The following is a 15,000-nucleotide window of genomic DNA, read 5'->3' as shown; positions in this document are numbered from 1 at the left end:
GCCAACTCCACGCTCAATGCGGGAGTTGCATCTTGCCTGCACTTCTCAGAGCATTGTTTAAAAGGGGGGGAAATCAGGGGATTGCCGGTGTTCGGGCGGTTGTTTTCTTCTCTGGCTGTTTCTTTTGAGCGGTGACGCTGCCTGTAGGCTACTAACTGAACATATAGCGCAATCGGCAAACGTCTCGTGCCGTCCTATTTTTTTGTGCTCCGAGTGTGGCGCTTGACAGTTATCCTCCTTATCTGAAGACGTCGTTGTGTTATACCATACAGTGTAGGGCAGTGTAGACGCCTGGAGTTAGCCTGTCAGATCCTGGGTATCCATAGGGAACTTTTTTTTTTTTTTTTTTTAAGTGTCCTCCTACGATCTACCAATACTGCCTCCGCGATCGACTGGTCGATCGCGATCGACCTATTGAGCACCCCTGCTGTACAGGAATGGATATTCCCCTTGCAAATGGTAAAATCCCTGTTACTTTTTACGACTTGACCATGCCTAATTAGACCCATTGCAGGTACCGTGCAAAGGCAAGTGGCTCTGTACAGCTTCCAATCAGGTTAGTGTTTTCCATACGTAGAGCTTTCTGTGCTGCAGCAGAACAAAATGCAAAGAAAGGGTGTTTTCACCTGGTCCCTTTCAGACATTTAAAGGGACACTGTGCAGGAAATGGTCAAAAAAGGAACTGCAACTATGCTGCTCATTGAAACTGGGCTGCCTATTGCCAAATTTGATCTTTACATGAAAGTTTACTAAGTAATAAACAAATATTTTCTAGTATGGTCCAAGTAGAGTCATTTTTGCAGCTAAAAATGGCTATTTTTGGAAATTCAAAATGGCGGACCATGGAGAAGATCCCCCTTTTCATGTATGAAAAGTGCAATTTTTTCAGTCATAATGAATACTTAGAATTTGATGGTGGTGGTAAGTATTCATGAAAAAGGTAACATTATTGAATGGGCAGAATGAATTCTGGAAATAAACATCTAAAAATCTCACACAGTGTCCCTTTAAGTGAACTTCGACCTGTGATTCAGCATTCTCTGTGCATGTGTGAAAGCTCCAAAGTGTTTCCAGACCCCTCGGAAGTGAACTGTACCTTTATTGACACGGTCTCAGAGCGGTTCGCTTATGAGTCCTGACAAATTACACTTGTGAATAGGTGTTATCACTTAGGTAGCGCTCTGGAGTACCGGGTGTAGAAAAAACAGAAAAACAAAACAAAAACAGAACTGAGCACTTTTGCTGTCAGTTCACCTTTTGGTCCACATAAGACTGAGTTTGGTTCACTTAACGGGGACTAGGTGTGAAAGTACCCAGAGAAATTCCGCCTCTTCAACGCAGGAAGGTAAGGAGAAGCCGGGACACTCACCTTCAGTTGGGGCATGTGATTGGCTCTTGTGGAGCAGCGAGGGCCGGGATCACCCCTTCAAAAACCAACCAATCATGTGCGGAAAGGTAAGCAGAAGGTGGGACACTAACCTTCGGCCGGGGCGCGCGATTGGCTCTTGAGGCGCAGCGAGGGCCGGAAGCGCGTGCGGTCGTTGAAGCTCCAGCTCTTCTGCACCTTGGCGGGGCTGCTGGAGGAGGGGCAGTCCCCAGAGGAGATCTCCGCGCCGGGGGAACGACGGTCCGTCGTCACCGAGGCCCCGCGACTTTTGATGCTCTGGCCCCGTGGGCTCGCCATACGCACGCGGTCCTTGAAGCTCATCTTCTGACTGCTGTGGATGGGTGTGTGTGTGGGTGGGTGGGTGTGTGTGTGAGAGAGAGAGAGAGAGAGAGAGAGAGAGAGAGAGAGAGAGAGAGAGAGAGAGCGAGAGAAGAGAAGAAGTCAGATGAGGACAAATGAAAACAAAGAATTTAGAATCTGAGATTTTAAAAAGAAGAAGGCAGTGATGCTGTTATGTTCCTCTAACAAGTAGATGTAAGTTAAATTGTCAGTAAATGGTCCAAAAAACATTATGGACACACCATTCTGTATAAAAAAGAAAGGCAGTCAAAGCGTAAGGCATTAAGATCCAACTGTTGATGGAAGTATTACACCAGCGCAGAGCAGCCAGTTGCACATGGTGAATAGCTGCAGGGTCTCTAACGCAAAACATGCAGGGGCACCCACATGCCCAATTAGTACCTGAGCTACCAACCTCGCCTACCCATAACCCTACAGTACAGTGTGAAACCCAGAAGAAAAGAATAGGAAATGCTTTGAAACATTCAAATATTTAAAAATGTAGGGAGAAATTGTGGTTCTTTGACAGTTTTATTCAAACCCAAATCCAATGAACAAGGTGCTATAAGGCCTCGCAGGGCAAATGATGGTGTGCACAGTTAACCCACTCTTCTTATATAGTCAGGCAGATTCTGATTGTTCAAAGAATATTCCAGTTGGTGATACAAGCACAATATTTTGTAAAAAATGATGTCTAGGGTGTACTATTAAACTTTAGATATGAAGGTTATTGTAAAATGAATCATGACGTAACACCACAGCAGAGGGTCTTACAGAGTTGAAAGGAAAGATTTGAGGTACAGTATCTGTGAGATATCAAAGATCATGACTGCCCAAGGACACAGCTAAATGAGGTCTGAAAACGTACTTCTTCTAAAAGTTTTCTTTTCCCATTTCCTTTTTTCTTATACAGTACATATGAGAGCTCTCGTTAGTGCGAACTGCTAGGAATGGATGGCGGGGGTGAGGTGAGGTAGTAATCCAGTGAAATGGCCTTCAATATTTAATGCTTTCAATATTTTTCTTTCCTAGCTTTGCTTTGATTAGCAGAAAATGGGAGGTTTCGTGGCTTCTGTATTCACTGTGTGAATTGCGTAACTTTTGAAAGGAACATATTTTCATGGCTCGATGAATTGCTGTTTTTTTGGTTGAAAAAATTGTGGTTACCCATGCGAGCAAACAGGACAAAAAAAATCATAAATTTTGGAAAATCATACCAACTGATGTATGTAAGCTATTTACCGTGACTACAGTATTAGATACATAAAATACTAATTGAGACAGACAAAACTGGTTAATGCCAAATGCATTAAATGTTTCTCACTCCTTATCTCCACTTCTCTTGCCAAGGCAAACCACTGCCTCACACCTCCATTGGTTAATGTAACAACAAACTGCAAAATGCTTCCACTACTTTTTATCATCACACCAACTATGTCACACACACACACACACACACACACACACACACACACACACACACACACACACACACACACACACACACACACACACACACACACACACACACACACACACACACACACCACACACACACACACACACACACACACACACACACACACACACACACACACACACTACACACACTACACACACCACACAGGAGACAGCAGGATGTAAGTAAGTCAACATTCCTGGTAGAGTCACAGGAACAGGGGAGAATTAGGTAAATAAAAGACAAGGTTGAGCTGAGAACAGTACATGACAGACCAAGAGCGAGAACAAGAACAAGACCAAGACCAAGACCAAGACCAAGACCAAGACCAAAACCAAGAGCGAGTACCTGCGCCTGATTCGCACATATCTCTTCAGCACCTTCACTTTGCCCCTAATCACCTTACTAGTGGATGGGGGAAGAGGGGAGGATAAAGGAGAGAGGAGGGAGGAGAGAGGAGGGAGGAGGATCGACACATGGTCATCATCATGGTCATTGTCATTGATATCACTGTGGTGCGCTGTATTATATCTGTTAATATGATGATGTCTATATTGTACCTTTTGTGCTGTGATTTTTCGAAGTAATCACCTCACTGTTGAATTGGGGAGGAAGGGAGGACAGAGGACAAGTGGATTGGCATGCTCAGCATCATTATCATTATCATCAGTGTGGTGTTATAGATCTATGATGTATGATGTTTTTTTTTTTATAATATCATTTGATGATTATTATATGATATCTTCATATTACATTGCATCTATTCTTTTGCTGGGGTTTGGCACAGTGATTGTTTTTTTCAGATCATTGGTTATCTCATCAAAAACTAAGATTCGGAACATTAGATTTAGGCACTCCACTTGATTAAATAATAATAAAGAGGGAGGTACAGTATGGCATTTGAATGTGCTTGCTGGAAGCCTGCACACTTCATGCATATCTTTTGGCAATTTCGTATAACAGTAAATCCATTTTTGCTAGGGTTTGTTACAATGGTTATTTTAATCTTGATTAAATAATAAAAAGGGGGGGGAGTACATGGCAATTGAAGTGCTTTGTGGAGGCAAGCACCCTTCAAGTGCGTTTCAAGTATGTCAGATTCTAGTCTGCACGTTTTCTTCTATTCTATCTTCTTTGCATTACAACATGAATATCTGTATTGAAATAGTGTTTCGTTCACTCAGGACAGTACACAGTAAAATGCAGTGTTAATTCAACAATGAGAGAGTACCGTGCGACCAAATACACTCTATAAGATGTTGAATGACTGAACACTTGAATTAACACTTCATTTTTGAAATGTGTATCCCAGATAACCCAATATCTCACCTGCATTCAAACGTGTGTTTTTTGTTGTTGAGAAAAGTAAGCTGTGCAAATTGCTAAACTAGCACATCTATCAGACTGTGGTTCATTGAGATGAGTTTTTAAAGGACACTTCAAGTTGGTTTTGAATCATTGAATCTAACATTGCTTTGTTGACCCATTTGAAACCAGAACCACTTGCAATTACACAGAGAGTAAGGGCCTTTCCCATTACTAATCTCTACCTACGCCTTCCCCATGCCCCTCGTGCTTTCCAACGAAGCTGTAGGTGTAGGGCTTGAAACACAACCACTACGAATTGGGATACCCCTTCAACAATCATGGAATGACACTCACAGCTGTCACTAATTCCATGCATTAGGTTGACATTAATAGAGATTTTTTTCATGTGCGTTTCACGGAGAAAAGGGCCATCACACATTAGGACAATGTTAAACTTAGTACAATGGAATAATTGTTACCACTTTAAAACCGTCAATTGTGGCGAAAATACTTAAACTTGTGTGCTGTGGTAGGTGCCGCGGCTTGCCGCCAATTTTTAAATGAATTCGCAATGCATTAAGGGAAACCTGTCGTAGCCCTCCGTTGTAGAGTCTGGTGTTGGAAAATCTCCGCGCGGAGGGGTGAAAAGCCCTACCCCTACCAATCTGTCTGAACATGAATCGGGATGCCACTACCCCTACTGAAGCAGCCCTTCAACAGTAGCTGAATCTGCTAACAGTAGGCTGAATGTGTTAACAGTAGCTACTCATAGGGTTGCTTTAGTGTAGCGACTCCCAAACTATTTTTGTGACCCTCTCATTTTCAAATTTCCCTCCGTAAAAGTAGATTTTTGACATCTATCGAACTTTTGGATGTACAAAATATAGACTACCAGCATCTATGATGCATGTGCTTATGGTGCCTGGGTTCAAATTTTTATGTTCGATTTCGACCATATGCCTAACAACACGAGGTCAAGCTGTGTGTGATAAAAACACGTGCCGAGGTCGGTAAGAGCATATTGAACTGTAATTTAGGGGCAGTTGGTTTGCTATATCGATAAAAACGGCTAGAAATGTAGATTGATACACTTCCTGTATATAAGTCCCTGGGCGCATGAGCTGTAGCAGCAGTGCGTCGACACTGGGGTATCCAATACGTCCAGCTGCGTCAACGTAACGCAATAGTGGATCCGCGGCCTTAGTGATAGCTTTTGCGAGATCCATAACAACTGTTTAAACTCTCTTATCTATTTTCTTCCTCTACTCTTATCTTTTCATTTTTATTTTATTTGCTGTATTTTTTTTGTTTGTATATTTTTCTGAATCACATTGAACTGGCTCTCTGTATGAAATGTGCTATTAAAATAAACCTGCCTGGGAACGTCAGACACAGTGACAAAAAGCTTTAAAATTCTTGTGAATTAAGAATATCACACATGCTGTCTTCCAATTTACTGCTGTCTCTGGATAGTGACCAAGCGAACAGATTGGCGACTGATGTTACAACACTTTTTTTTTTACTTCCAGTCAACATTACCGAGCTAATGAGTGTGTGAAATCTGTTTTTCTCTTCACGGAGGTCTCGCAACAAGCGCTGTAGGAGCTGAATGATGGTTACTAATTAAAAATGGAGCCATGTAGCTTGCTGTGTCAAATATTACTATGTCAAAGTACAGCTTGTAGTGTGTGTGTGTGTGTGTGTGTGTGTGTGTGTGTGTGTGTGTGTGTGTGTGTGTGTGTGTGTGTGTGTGTGTGTGTGTGTGTGTGTGTGTGTGTGTGTGTGTGTGTGTGTGTTTGTGACTGTGTGTGTGTGTGTGTGTGTGTGTGTGTGTGTGTGTGTGTGTGTGTGTGTGTGTGTGTGTTTGTGACTGTGTGTGTGTGTGTGTGTGTGTGTGTGCTAAGTGCGTGTGTGTGTGTGTGCGTGCATGCACAAATGCGAGAGAGAGAGTTTTTAGTTTCTAATACTGTATGACTGCAAATTAGCAACCAAATATAAAACAGTCTTGCACATAAGTCTTGATCTGGCTGATTATTTCAAAGTAGCTTTGAAAAACATATTCCGGTGAGTCTCTAACAGGCATGGGCAACTTTGATAAGGAGGGCCACATCTTTTCAGTACTATCACTGCTATCATTCGGGTCATATGAACATGCATCTGACTACACCTGGTGCAGTTGGGTGCTCACTGACTGCCAGTATTGTTTGGAAGGAATAGTAGTATTGTCTGTCGGCCAACACAGTTTAATTAAATGGACTGATTCAGCAGTGTTTGCATTTGATCTGGTCATTATTATTATTATTATTATTATTAGTAGTAGTAGTAGTAGTAGTAGTAGTAGTAGTACTAGTAGTAGTAGTAGTAATAATAGTAGGCCTATTGTTATTATTGTTATCAATTATCTATGGGCTGCAGTGAGTGTGTAGGCGAGCCCTATTGATTGATATGTCCAGGGGTCATGTGGTCTGTGGCTTCAGCAGAAATGGCACACAAAAAGCAATAAACACGTCCCTTTCCAACTTGTTTTGTACGTCTTTACGAGACGTACAAGTTGATGAGAATTTGACAAGTAACCGTTGGAGACTGGAACGGCAGGAAATGAAGTGACTTCCTCCATCTTAAGAACTGAAAATGACGGAGAAAAACATAAAAAGAGGAAGCGTGAAGCCACAAAGACTTCCTTTTTTTCCTTTTCTTGTAATACGCCCACACTGCCGAGGAAAAGGGAGAGTAACTGGGTTATTTATGACAATCAGCCATTAGATGGTAGAGTGGGTGAGAGTGAGTGAGTGAGTGAGTGAATGAGCGAGTCTATTCGTGTCTGTCTGTCTGTGTCTGTCTGTCAATCCACCCGTCTCTCTCTCTCTCTCTCTCTCTCTCTCTCTCTCTCTCTCTCTCTCTCTCTCTCTCTCTCTCTCTCTCTCTCTCTCTCTCTCTCTCTCTCTCTCTCTCTCTCTCACACACACACACACACACACACACCCAGCAACACTATCCTCCACAAGGTCTTCTACAGTACACACACAGCGTGTAATAAAGCGCTCATGGCCTCTGAGTAATATCCTCCCTGCAGTCTCCCTACTGGCAAAGCAGTTCAAAAGCACGTCCACAGAGCAGAGCCGCGAACAAGCAAACAACCACTACAAGGACCAAACTCATTCAAACCAATACAAACACACCATGCCACACCACACCACACCACACCACACCGCCGTTGCGGCACTCAGCTGTGCTGTCTTCAGGGCTGGACTGGGGGAGAAATAGGGCCCGGGCACTTTTGGCTTAAAAGGGCCCCCACGTAATGAGCGGCGCAGAACTGACTCACTGGTAGAACTGACTCACAAAAATAGATTTTTGCTTGTGATGTTGGCTTGATTATGTCCTCTTTTGAAAGTCGCTTTGGTTATAAAGCGTCTGCCAAATGCAATGTAATGTAATGTAATGTAATGTTGGGCCCTGCACCCTTGTGGGCCCTTATTTTCAGAAATGTATTTTTTTTTCATTATTATTATTATTATTATTTTTAACATGTCTGAAAATAGGGGCCCACAAGGGTGCAGGGTCTATCGGGAAATGCCTGCTATGCCATATGGCCAGTCCAGTCCTGGCTGTTTTTCTTTTCTTGTAGGCCACCGCCACGACTGTTTGGTGATTTCACCTCTCTGTCTGGCCCGCCGCTCTGATGTGTTGTGTGAAAGCATTAGATAACCTGACTATGGTCCATTAGCTCGACTATACACACACACGGCTGAGTCACTAAAGTAGGACTCCCGTTACACAAAGCAAGAGAGAAGAGAGAGAGAGAGAGAGAGAGAGAGAGAGAGAGCGAGAGAGAAGAGAGAGAGAGAGAGAGAGAGAGAGAGAGAGAGAGAGGGAATAGTAAAAAAGATTGAGCTGCATCAAAGGACTATGAAAATGGTGTGTGTGTGTGTGTGTGTGTGTGTGTGTGTGTGTGTGTGTGTGTGTGTGTGTGTGTGTGTGTGTGTGTGTGTGTGTGTGTGTGTGTGTGTGTGTGTGTGTGTGTGTGTGTGTGTGTGTGTGTGTGTGTGCCTGTGAGATGATATAAGATAGAGGAAGAAAGACAGATAGACCGCAAAAAAATAGATTTAAAGAGTGAGATGGAGATAGAGAGAGAGAGAGAGAGAGAGAGAGAGAGAGAGAGAGAGAGAGAGAGAGAGAGAGAGAGAGAGAGAGAGAGAGAGAGAGAGAGAAAGAGGGATGGATAGACATTGAGAGAGCAGGAGAGCGAGAGATTGACTGAGTGACTGTGAAAACGAGTTAAAATAACTACTATTACTGCCGCCAAAGAGAGAAAAAAATGCTTTCCCCCATGCAGGCTGGGTCCAATTAAATAAGAATGGACTACTTTGCACTCCATGGGAGCTGTGCTGTGGATCTGGAGTCATTAACACACACACACACACACATGAAACACACGCACGCACACACAAACATGCGCGCGTGCACACAGGCACGACCACACGCACACACACACAATATCACACTTGGAGACAGCCATGTGGATCTGCAATCAAGGGCAGCCATTATTAGAGGCAAACCCGGGCTCTCACTGTCCTCTCTCTCCTCTCTTAGCATTCATTATTACACACACACACACACACACACACACACACACACGCATACACGCACACACACACACACACACACACACACACACACACAAGCGTGCATGCACGCACGCACGCATACACGCACACACACACACACACACACAAGCGTGCATGTACGCACGCATACACAAACACGCATACACACACACACACGCGCACACGCACGCACGCACGCGCACACGCACACACACACACACACAAACACACACACACACACACACACACACACACTGGGTACCAGTAATGAGCCCTTGACGACCGTAACCATATGTTTTTCAATACGTATGAATATCCACATGGAGGGCATAGTGAGGAGAGGCTGTCATGTCATGTCAGTGTAAGATTATATTTGTGATTATATTTCTTATTGTTGTTGGAGTATGGTAATTGGGATGTGTGTTGATGTGAAGGGACTGTATGGTCAAAGGGCGGAAGGATATGTCAACCTAAGTGTTACATCAGCTTCATGGCTGCAGCATAGTGAAATTGCATGGTAGCCGGGTTGAAAATGGCTTCTACTGCAATAACAGAGATTCTTTAAGTATAGATATATGCCAGTGTAATAGGTTGCTATGGGCACCTAACATGACCAGGTTCCGGTCTGCCTAAAGGGGCGTGTCATAATACTCCTAGCATTGAATAGAACAGTCCTTAGGTCTGCCTAAAGGGGGATTTTCCCCCCTCTCCCCCTTGCAATAATAGAACCCGGAAACAATGGGCCAATGGAACCTCTCTCTCTCTACTCTCTCTGGTAATAAGGTCTTGACATACTGTAAATCTTTTTTATAGTATTCTGGATATACTGTACACGTGCAGGTCTGCTTGCTGTTGTCTTTTTGCGGACAATTTTGTGGAAAGCAATGTACCGTACAAACCAACATATTTTTTAAAATCAAAAACATTTCAGTAAAAGTTAAAACATAATAAAAGGATTTTAGAACAAGCAGAGGCAAAGGTTAGAAAGATCTATCATAATTACTTCACAAATACACAATATAACTAAAAGCAGGTGGGCGAATACTTTGGGGATATATTGTATATCTGTCTATCAACTGCAAACCTGTGGCTTCTTACTTGCAAAATAGACAACCTCAGAATGTCAAAAAGTATATATATATATATATATATATATATATATATATATATATGGTAACACTTTATTTTAGGGACACATCTATTAGCACTAATACATACAATATTAATGCCTGTGTAAGTAACTTGTAAGGCATGTACTAAGCAAAATAAGACAGTTGTTAAGCATGTATTCACAAATGTCTTGTTCATGCCCAATTAGGGATTTATTACTAATATAACCTTAGTAAGGACCAGTAAGCCTATATTTCTATTTATTAGTAAGTAGTAAGTGGCAGAATACAATGTGTATAAGCTCCCGACACACTGTGTGAACAAACCCTGAACAGTGTGAAAGCAGATGCAGAATAAGGGTCCCTATTCTAAAGTGATACATTGCTCAGCCCAGATGGCTTAGGGCCCCCGCACTACCAAGGGCCCCCACACCACCCAGGCCTGCACTACCTAGCCCCCCCGATCTACAAAGTGTAAGGGAATATCAAATAATTAATGCATATCTAGCCAAGTCATCTAGTTTTCTCTTGTTCATATCAATGAGAGGGAGGTAACAAGAGCCTATATATAGAAAAGATTGAACGTACACTTGTCAATGGCGGTGGGTTGGTGAGATGTAATTTTTTTTCATGTACCACTGAGTTTTAAATGTAAAAAAACCCAAAATAAATGCAGAACATTAGAATAATAGTTTTGAAGCAAAACTAAACTACTCTTTTGTGATAATTGAGTGAATGTTTGAGAACATTAGCTTCAAGAAGTGCAGTGCATGATGGGTACGCAATCTAGGCCAACAGACAACCTACCCAGCTCTGAGCCTACGTCCTTAGCTCCTCCCCTCACTTGTGAAATTTAGTTGCTATCCAAACAATTTGCCATGTACGTAACAACAGAAATATTATCATTGCTGCATTGGCCATGCATTGCATTTCTGACTAAGGGCGTACCCATCATGCACTGCACTTCTTGTAGCTAAGTTTCTCAAACATTAACTTATTTATCAGAAAGGAATAGCTTAGTTTCGCTTCCAAACTATTACTCATCGTTATATTCTGCATTTATTGCAGGGTTTTTACAATTAAAACTCAGTGGTACATGAAAAAATTACATCTCACCACCCACCGTCATTGATAACTTTACGTCCAATCCTTGCTATATAATGCTTCCAATTACTCATTAACATAATGAGTAGAATAAGTGAGATCTTCATACCTACTGAGACTAATGTAGAATCTGAAATGTTCTTACACTTTGCTTCCCGGGGGGTGGGGGCGTAGAGTGGGGGCCCTAGGTAGTGCGGGGGCCCTAAGCCATCTGGGCTGAGCAATGCATCACTTTAGAATAGGGACCCTTATTCCACATCTGTTTTCACACTGTTCAGGGTTTGTTCACACAGTGTACCAGGAGCTTATACACATTGTATTCTGGCCCTTACTGCTTACACATAAATAGAAATCTAGGTCTACTAGGTCCTTACTAAGGTTATATTGGTAATAAATCCCTTATTGTGCATGAACAAGACATTTGTGAATACATGCTTAACAACTGTCGTATTTTGCTTAGTACATGCCTTACAAGTTACTTACACATGCATTAATATTTTATGTATTAGTGCTAATACACGTGTCCCTAAAATAAAGTGTTACCATACACATATTACAATATTTATAGTGAGTGCATAAATACAGGGTATTGGAGTAATATTCAGCAAAATAATGTGTCATTGTACAGACAATTTGAGTGGGATGAAAATAAATGAATAATTACAAACAAACCTGGTTGTAGACTCGCCCTGCTCCTTCCTTGGGTGGCGAGGAGGAGATGAGAGGAGGTGGGAGGAGGAGGTGAGTATCAACAGGTGGGAGAAATAGTAGAAATTAGCAGAGATAGAGATATACATGAGACAGTGTTATTTCACAGAACAACACCTGAGCCACGTGCAAAATGCCCACTCACTCACTGCATACTAGATTTAAATAGGATATGCCTTAGCTTGTTTAATTTCCTACTTGGTGTACCACACAGTGAACGAGTGAACATCTTTATACAGTATGTTTATTTAGCCATGGATTTGGCTTTAGTTTTTATGTAACACAATGGTACTGGGGGAGAGAGAGGAGGAACTGCACAGATGAAAGAGTTCGTGGATAGAAGGCAAACCCAGAACTAGATCTGGGTGAGTGGGAGTTCCGGACTGGGACTTCTCCAGACCTGTCTGCTAGTGCTAAACTTTGAAATGTCAATTCAGGAGAAACTTCAGGGAAGAACTGATTGACCTGATTTTAGTCATTGGTATTTGGTACCATTTTTTCCGTGGTGGATATGTTTTTAACGGAAGTACCAAAAACCAATAAGAGTTGACAATAAAGAAGTAAGAAGTTTGACAACTTTTTTTTCCTGATCAGGGCACCCACAGACATTTTCAAATGTTTTGCTAACATTATTTACCTAGTGATAACGCCTCATTCTATTCAACCATTACAACAAAAAGTGTGACCAGCACAAGCGCTGGCTCTGCGCCATCATAACCAGTACCACAACCCTGGACCTGGGCAGTTCCACCTCTATTCTTTTTTTAATCTCCATTCAAATGCTGATCACACATCAAGTCAGGCAAAACAATGCAGGGGGAGAAGGGGAGTGTCAACAAACCATGGAAGCAGACAGCATGCAAAACAGCAACAGTCAGTCAAACAGCAACAGGTCAGAGATGGCCATTAGTGACGGCAGCTACTGCAAATCAGTGTTTTCCATCCAATGTGTACTGTAGTGTACCATGGCACATCATCAGGTGAGCCAAGGGGACATTCAATTCAAATGGTGAATTGGAAAAGACTGCATAGGACTAATTCAGAAATTCTTTAACTCTCTCTGACTATTTTCTGTATTTGTTCGAATCCTATTCAAAACATATTGGTAAAAATGACAGTATACAATTCATCTAACACATTTTTATGTAATTTTTTCTTGAATTGTTTTTATCCTATTTAAGATAATAGTGAGTGATCAGCTACAGATTTTTTTAAAACAATTTGGGCTTTGTGATTTTGAAACTTGTTAAAAAAACAACAACTTTTTTTTGGCTCAACATAGACTGAAAAACACTGTTGTAAATGACCAAATGAGCCACCATAGTAGCTGTTCACACATAGGCTGTATGAATTAGCCCTTTACGCTGCCACGTCAGACAAGTTACATTTTGAAGCAAATATACAGTAAACAAGCAGTTTGAAGCTGAAAAAGCAGCATATATGCTGTAAAACATTGCAAGCCAGTTAAACGTAAAAAGCTAAGTTGCCCAGCTGCCTTAAGTTTGTAAGTTAACTCAACTCAAGGCTTAACTGAACTCGAGGATTTCAAGTTGAGTTAATTTACAAACTTGAGGCAACAGGTGCAACTTACATTTTTACATTTAACTGGCTGCAATGTCTTGCAGTTTACTGTAAATGTACGGTACATGCCTTTACTACTGTGTTCAGTGCTTGAAGGTGGCAGGCGTCACGTCAAGTGTAAAGAAATCCCGAACACAGTCCATTCCACCAACAACGTCTTGTATTAAAGTCTGTTGGTGGAATTGACAGTGTGTGGGATTTCTTTACACTTGAATGACAACCCCACTGGGATAATATCCTATGCACCTGTCCAACTGTAGAGGTGCGCAAAAGCTTAATTTTGATTTGTCTGACGCCGCGTGAAAAGGGCCCATACACAGCACAGCAGAGGGAGCTGAGCAAGCGCTGGCGTAAGGACAAGGGACACTGTACAACAGCAGAAGGGACGCTGTACAACAGCAGATTATAAACCTTAATAGCAATATGCACGGCAATAATTACTGTAAAAGACACCGAGATGATTATCCTTCAGGTTGTGTGTGAGTGTGTGCGTGTGGGTGTGTGTGTGTGTGTGTGTGTGTGTGTTTAAGAGAGAGAGAGATAGAGAAAGAGAGAGAGAGAGTGTGTGTGTGTGAGAGAGAGATAGATAAAGAAAGAGAGAGAGAGAGAGAGAGAGAGAGAGAGAGAGAGAGAGAGAGAGAGAGAGAGAGCCAGACAGACAGACAGTATGTGTGAGTGTTAATATATGTGGAAAAGAGGGTGTGCATATTTAAGCAAATGAGCCGATAAATTCAGCAGAAGGCTAGCTCAGTATTTCCAGGCTCCGGTTCAATTCCTTATTCAGTCAGTAGGCTGTTACTGTCGATCATTGCAAGCCAATAATACGCTGTAAAACATTGCAAGCCAGTGAAACGTAAAAAAGTTAGTTCCCCTGCTGCCTCAAATTTGTAAGTTAACTCAACTCAGTTCGAGACTTTCTCAAGTTGAGTTAACTTACAAATTTGAGGCAGCAGGGGAACTTTTTTACATTTAACTGGCTGCAATGTTTCACAGTGAGAGAAGCCATATTGCCACAGTAGCTAATGCATCAAAATGGGGCACTGAAAGCAACATCCAGACTTCTTAACATTTAGACAATGCTGGTTTGCTATTCAGTCCATATTGTACTTAATGTTTTTTTCCAACACATACACAGTAGTTTGTGATCTTGAACAATAGGGCTATAGTTATCATAATATCAAATTCCTCACATGGACAAACCTAAGCTCAATTTTTAAAGGTTTAAGATGCTGTTCCTCAGTTGGCAGTTGGAGGAGCATGGATAATACTGGTCTTTTGAATGGATGTGAACCAGTGTATGTACAGTCAATCCGGAAAGTATTCACAGAGCTTCACTTTTTTTACATTTTATTATCTTAAAGCCTTATTCCAAATGCTACAAATGAATCTCTGTTGTCA

At 41.9% G+C, this 15,000-nt stretch overlaps 1 protein-coding gene across 2 annotated transcripts in view; it reads right to left on the bottom strand.

Annotated features, from left to right (window-relative positions):
- Positions 1-15,000, bottom strand: part of kcnq5b (potassium voltage-gated channel, KQT-like subfamily, member 5b) — a 261,167-nt gene that overhangs the window by 23,622 nt on the left and 222,545 nt on the right. The window contains exons 9-11 of one of the 2 annotated variants that reach the window (XM_063200354.1): positions 11,986-12,012; positions 3,534-3,590; positions 1,480-1,718 (exon numbers count right to left, since the gene is read on the bottom strand). In XM_063200354.1, the coding sequence (XP_063056424.1) occupies positions 1,480-1,718; positions 3,534-3,590; positions 11,986-12,012 (323 nt within the window). The remainder of the gene's footprint in view (positions 1-1,479; positions 1,719-3,533; positions 3,591-11,985; positions 12,013-15,000) is intronic. The other variant, XM_063200361.1, reaches the window with a different exon arrangement.

Source organism: Engraulis encrasicolus, chromosome 1 (genome assembly GCF_034702125.1).
Source record: "Engraulis encrasicolus isolate BLACKSEA-1 chromosome 1, IST_EnEncr_1.0, whole genome shotgun sequence".
In the NCBI taxonomy this organism is placed as follows: Eukaryota; Metazoa; Chordata; class Actinopteri; order Clupeiformes; family Engraulidae; genus Engraulis; species Engraulis encrasicolus.
The sequence above is the reverse complement of the archived record's forward strand: the minus strand, read 5'-3'. Positions and strand labels throughout refer to the sequence as shown.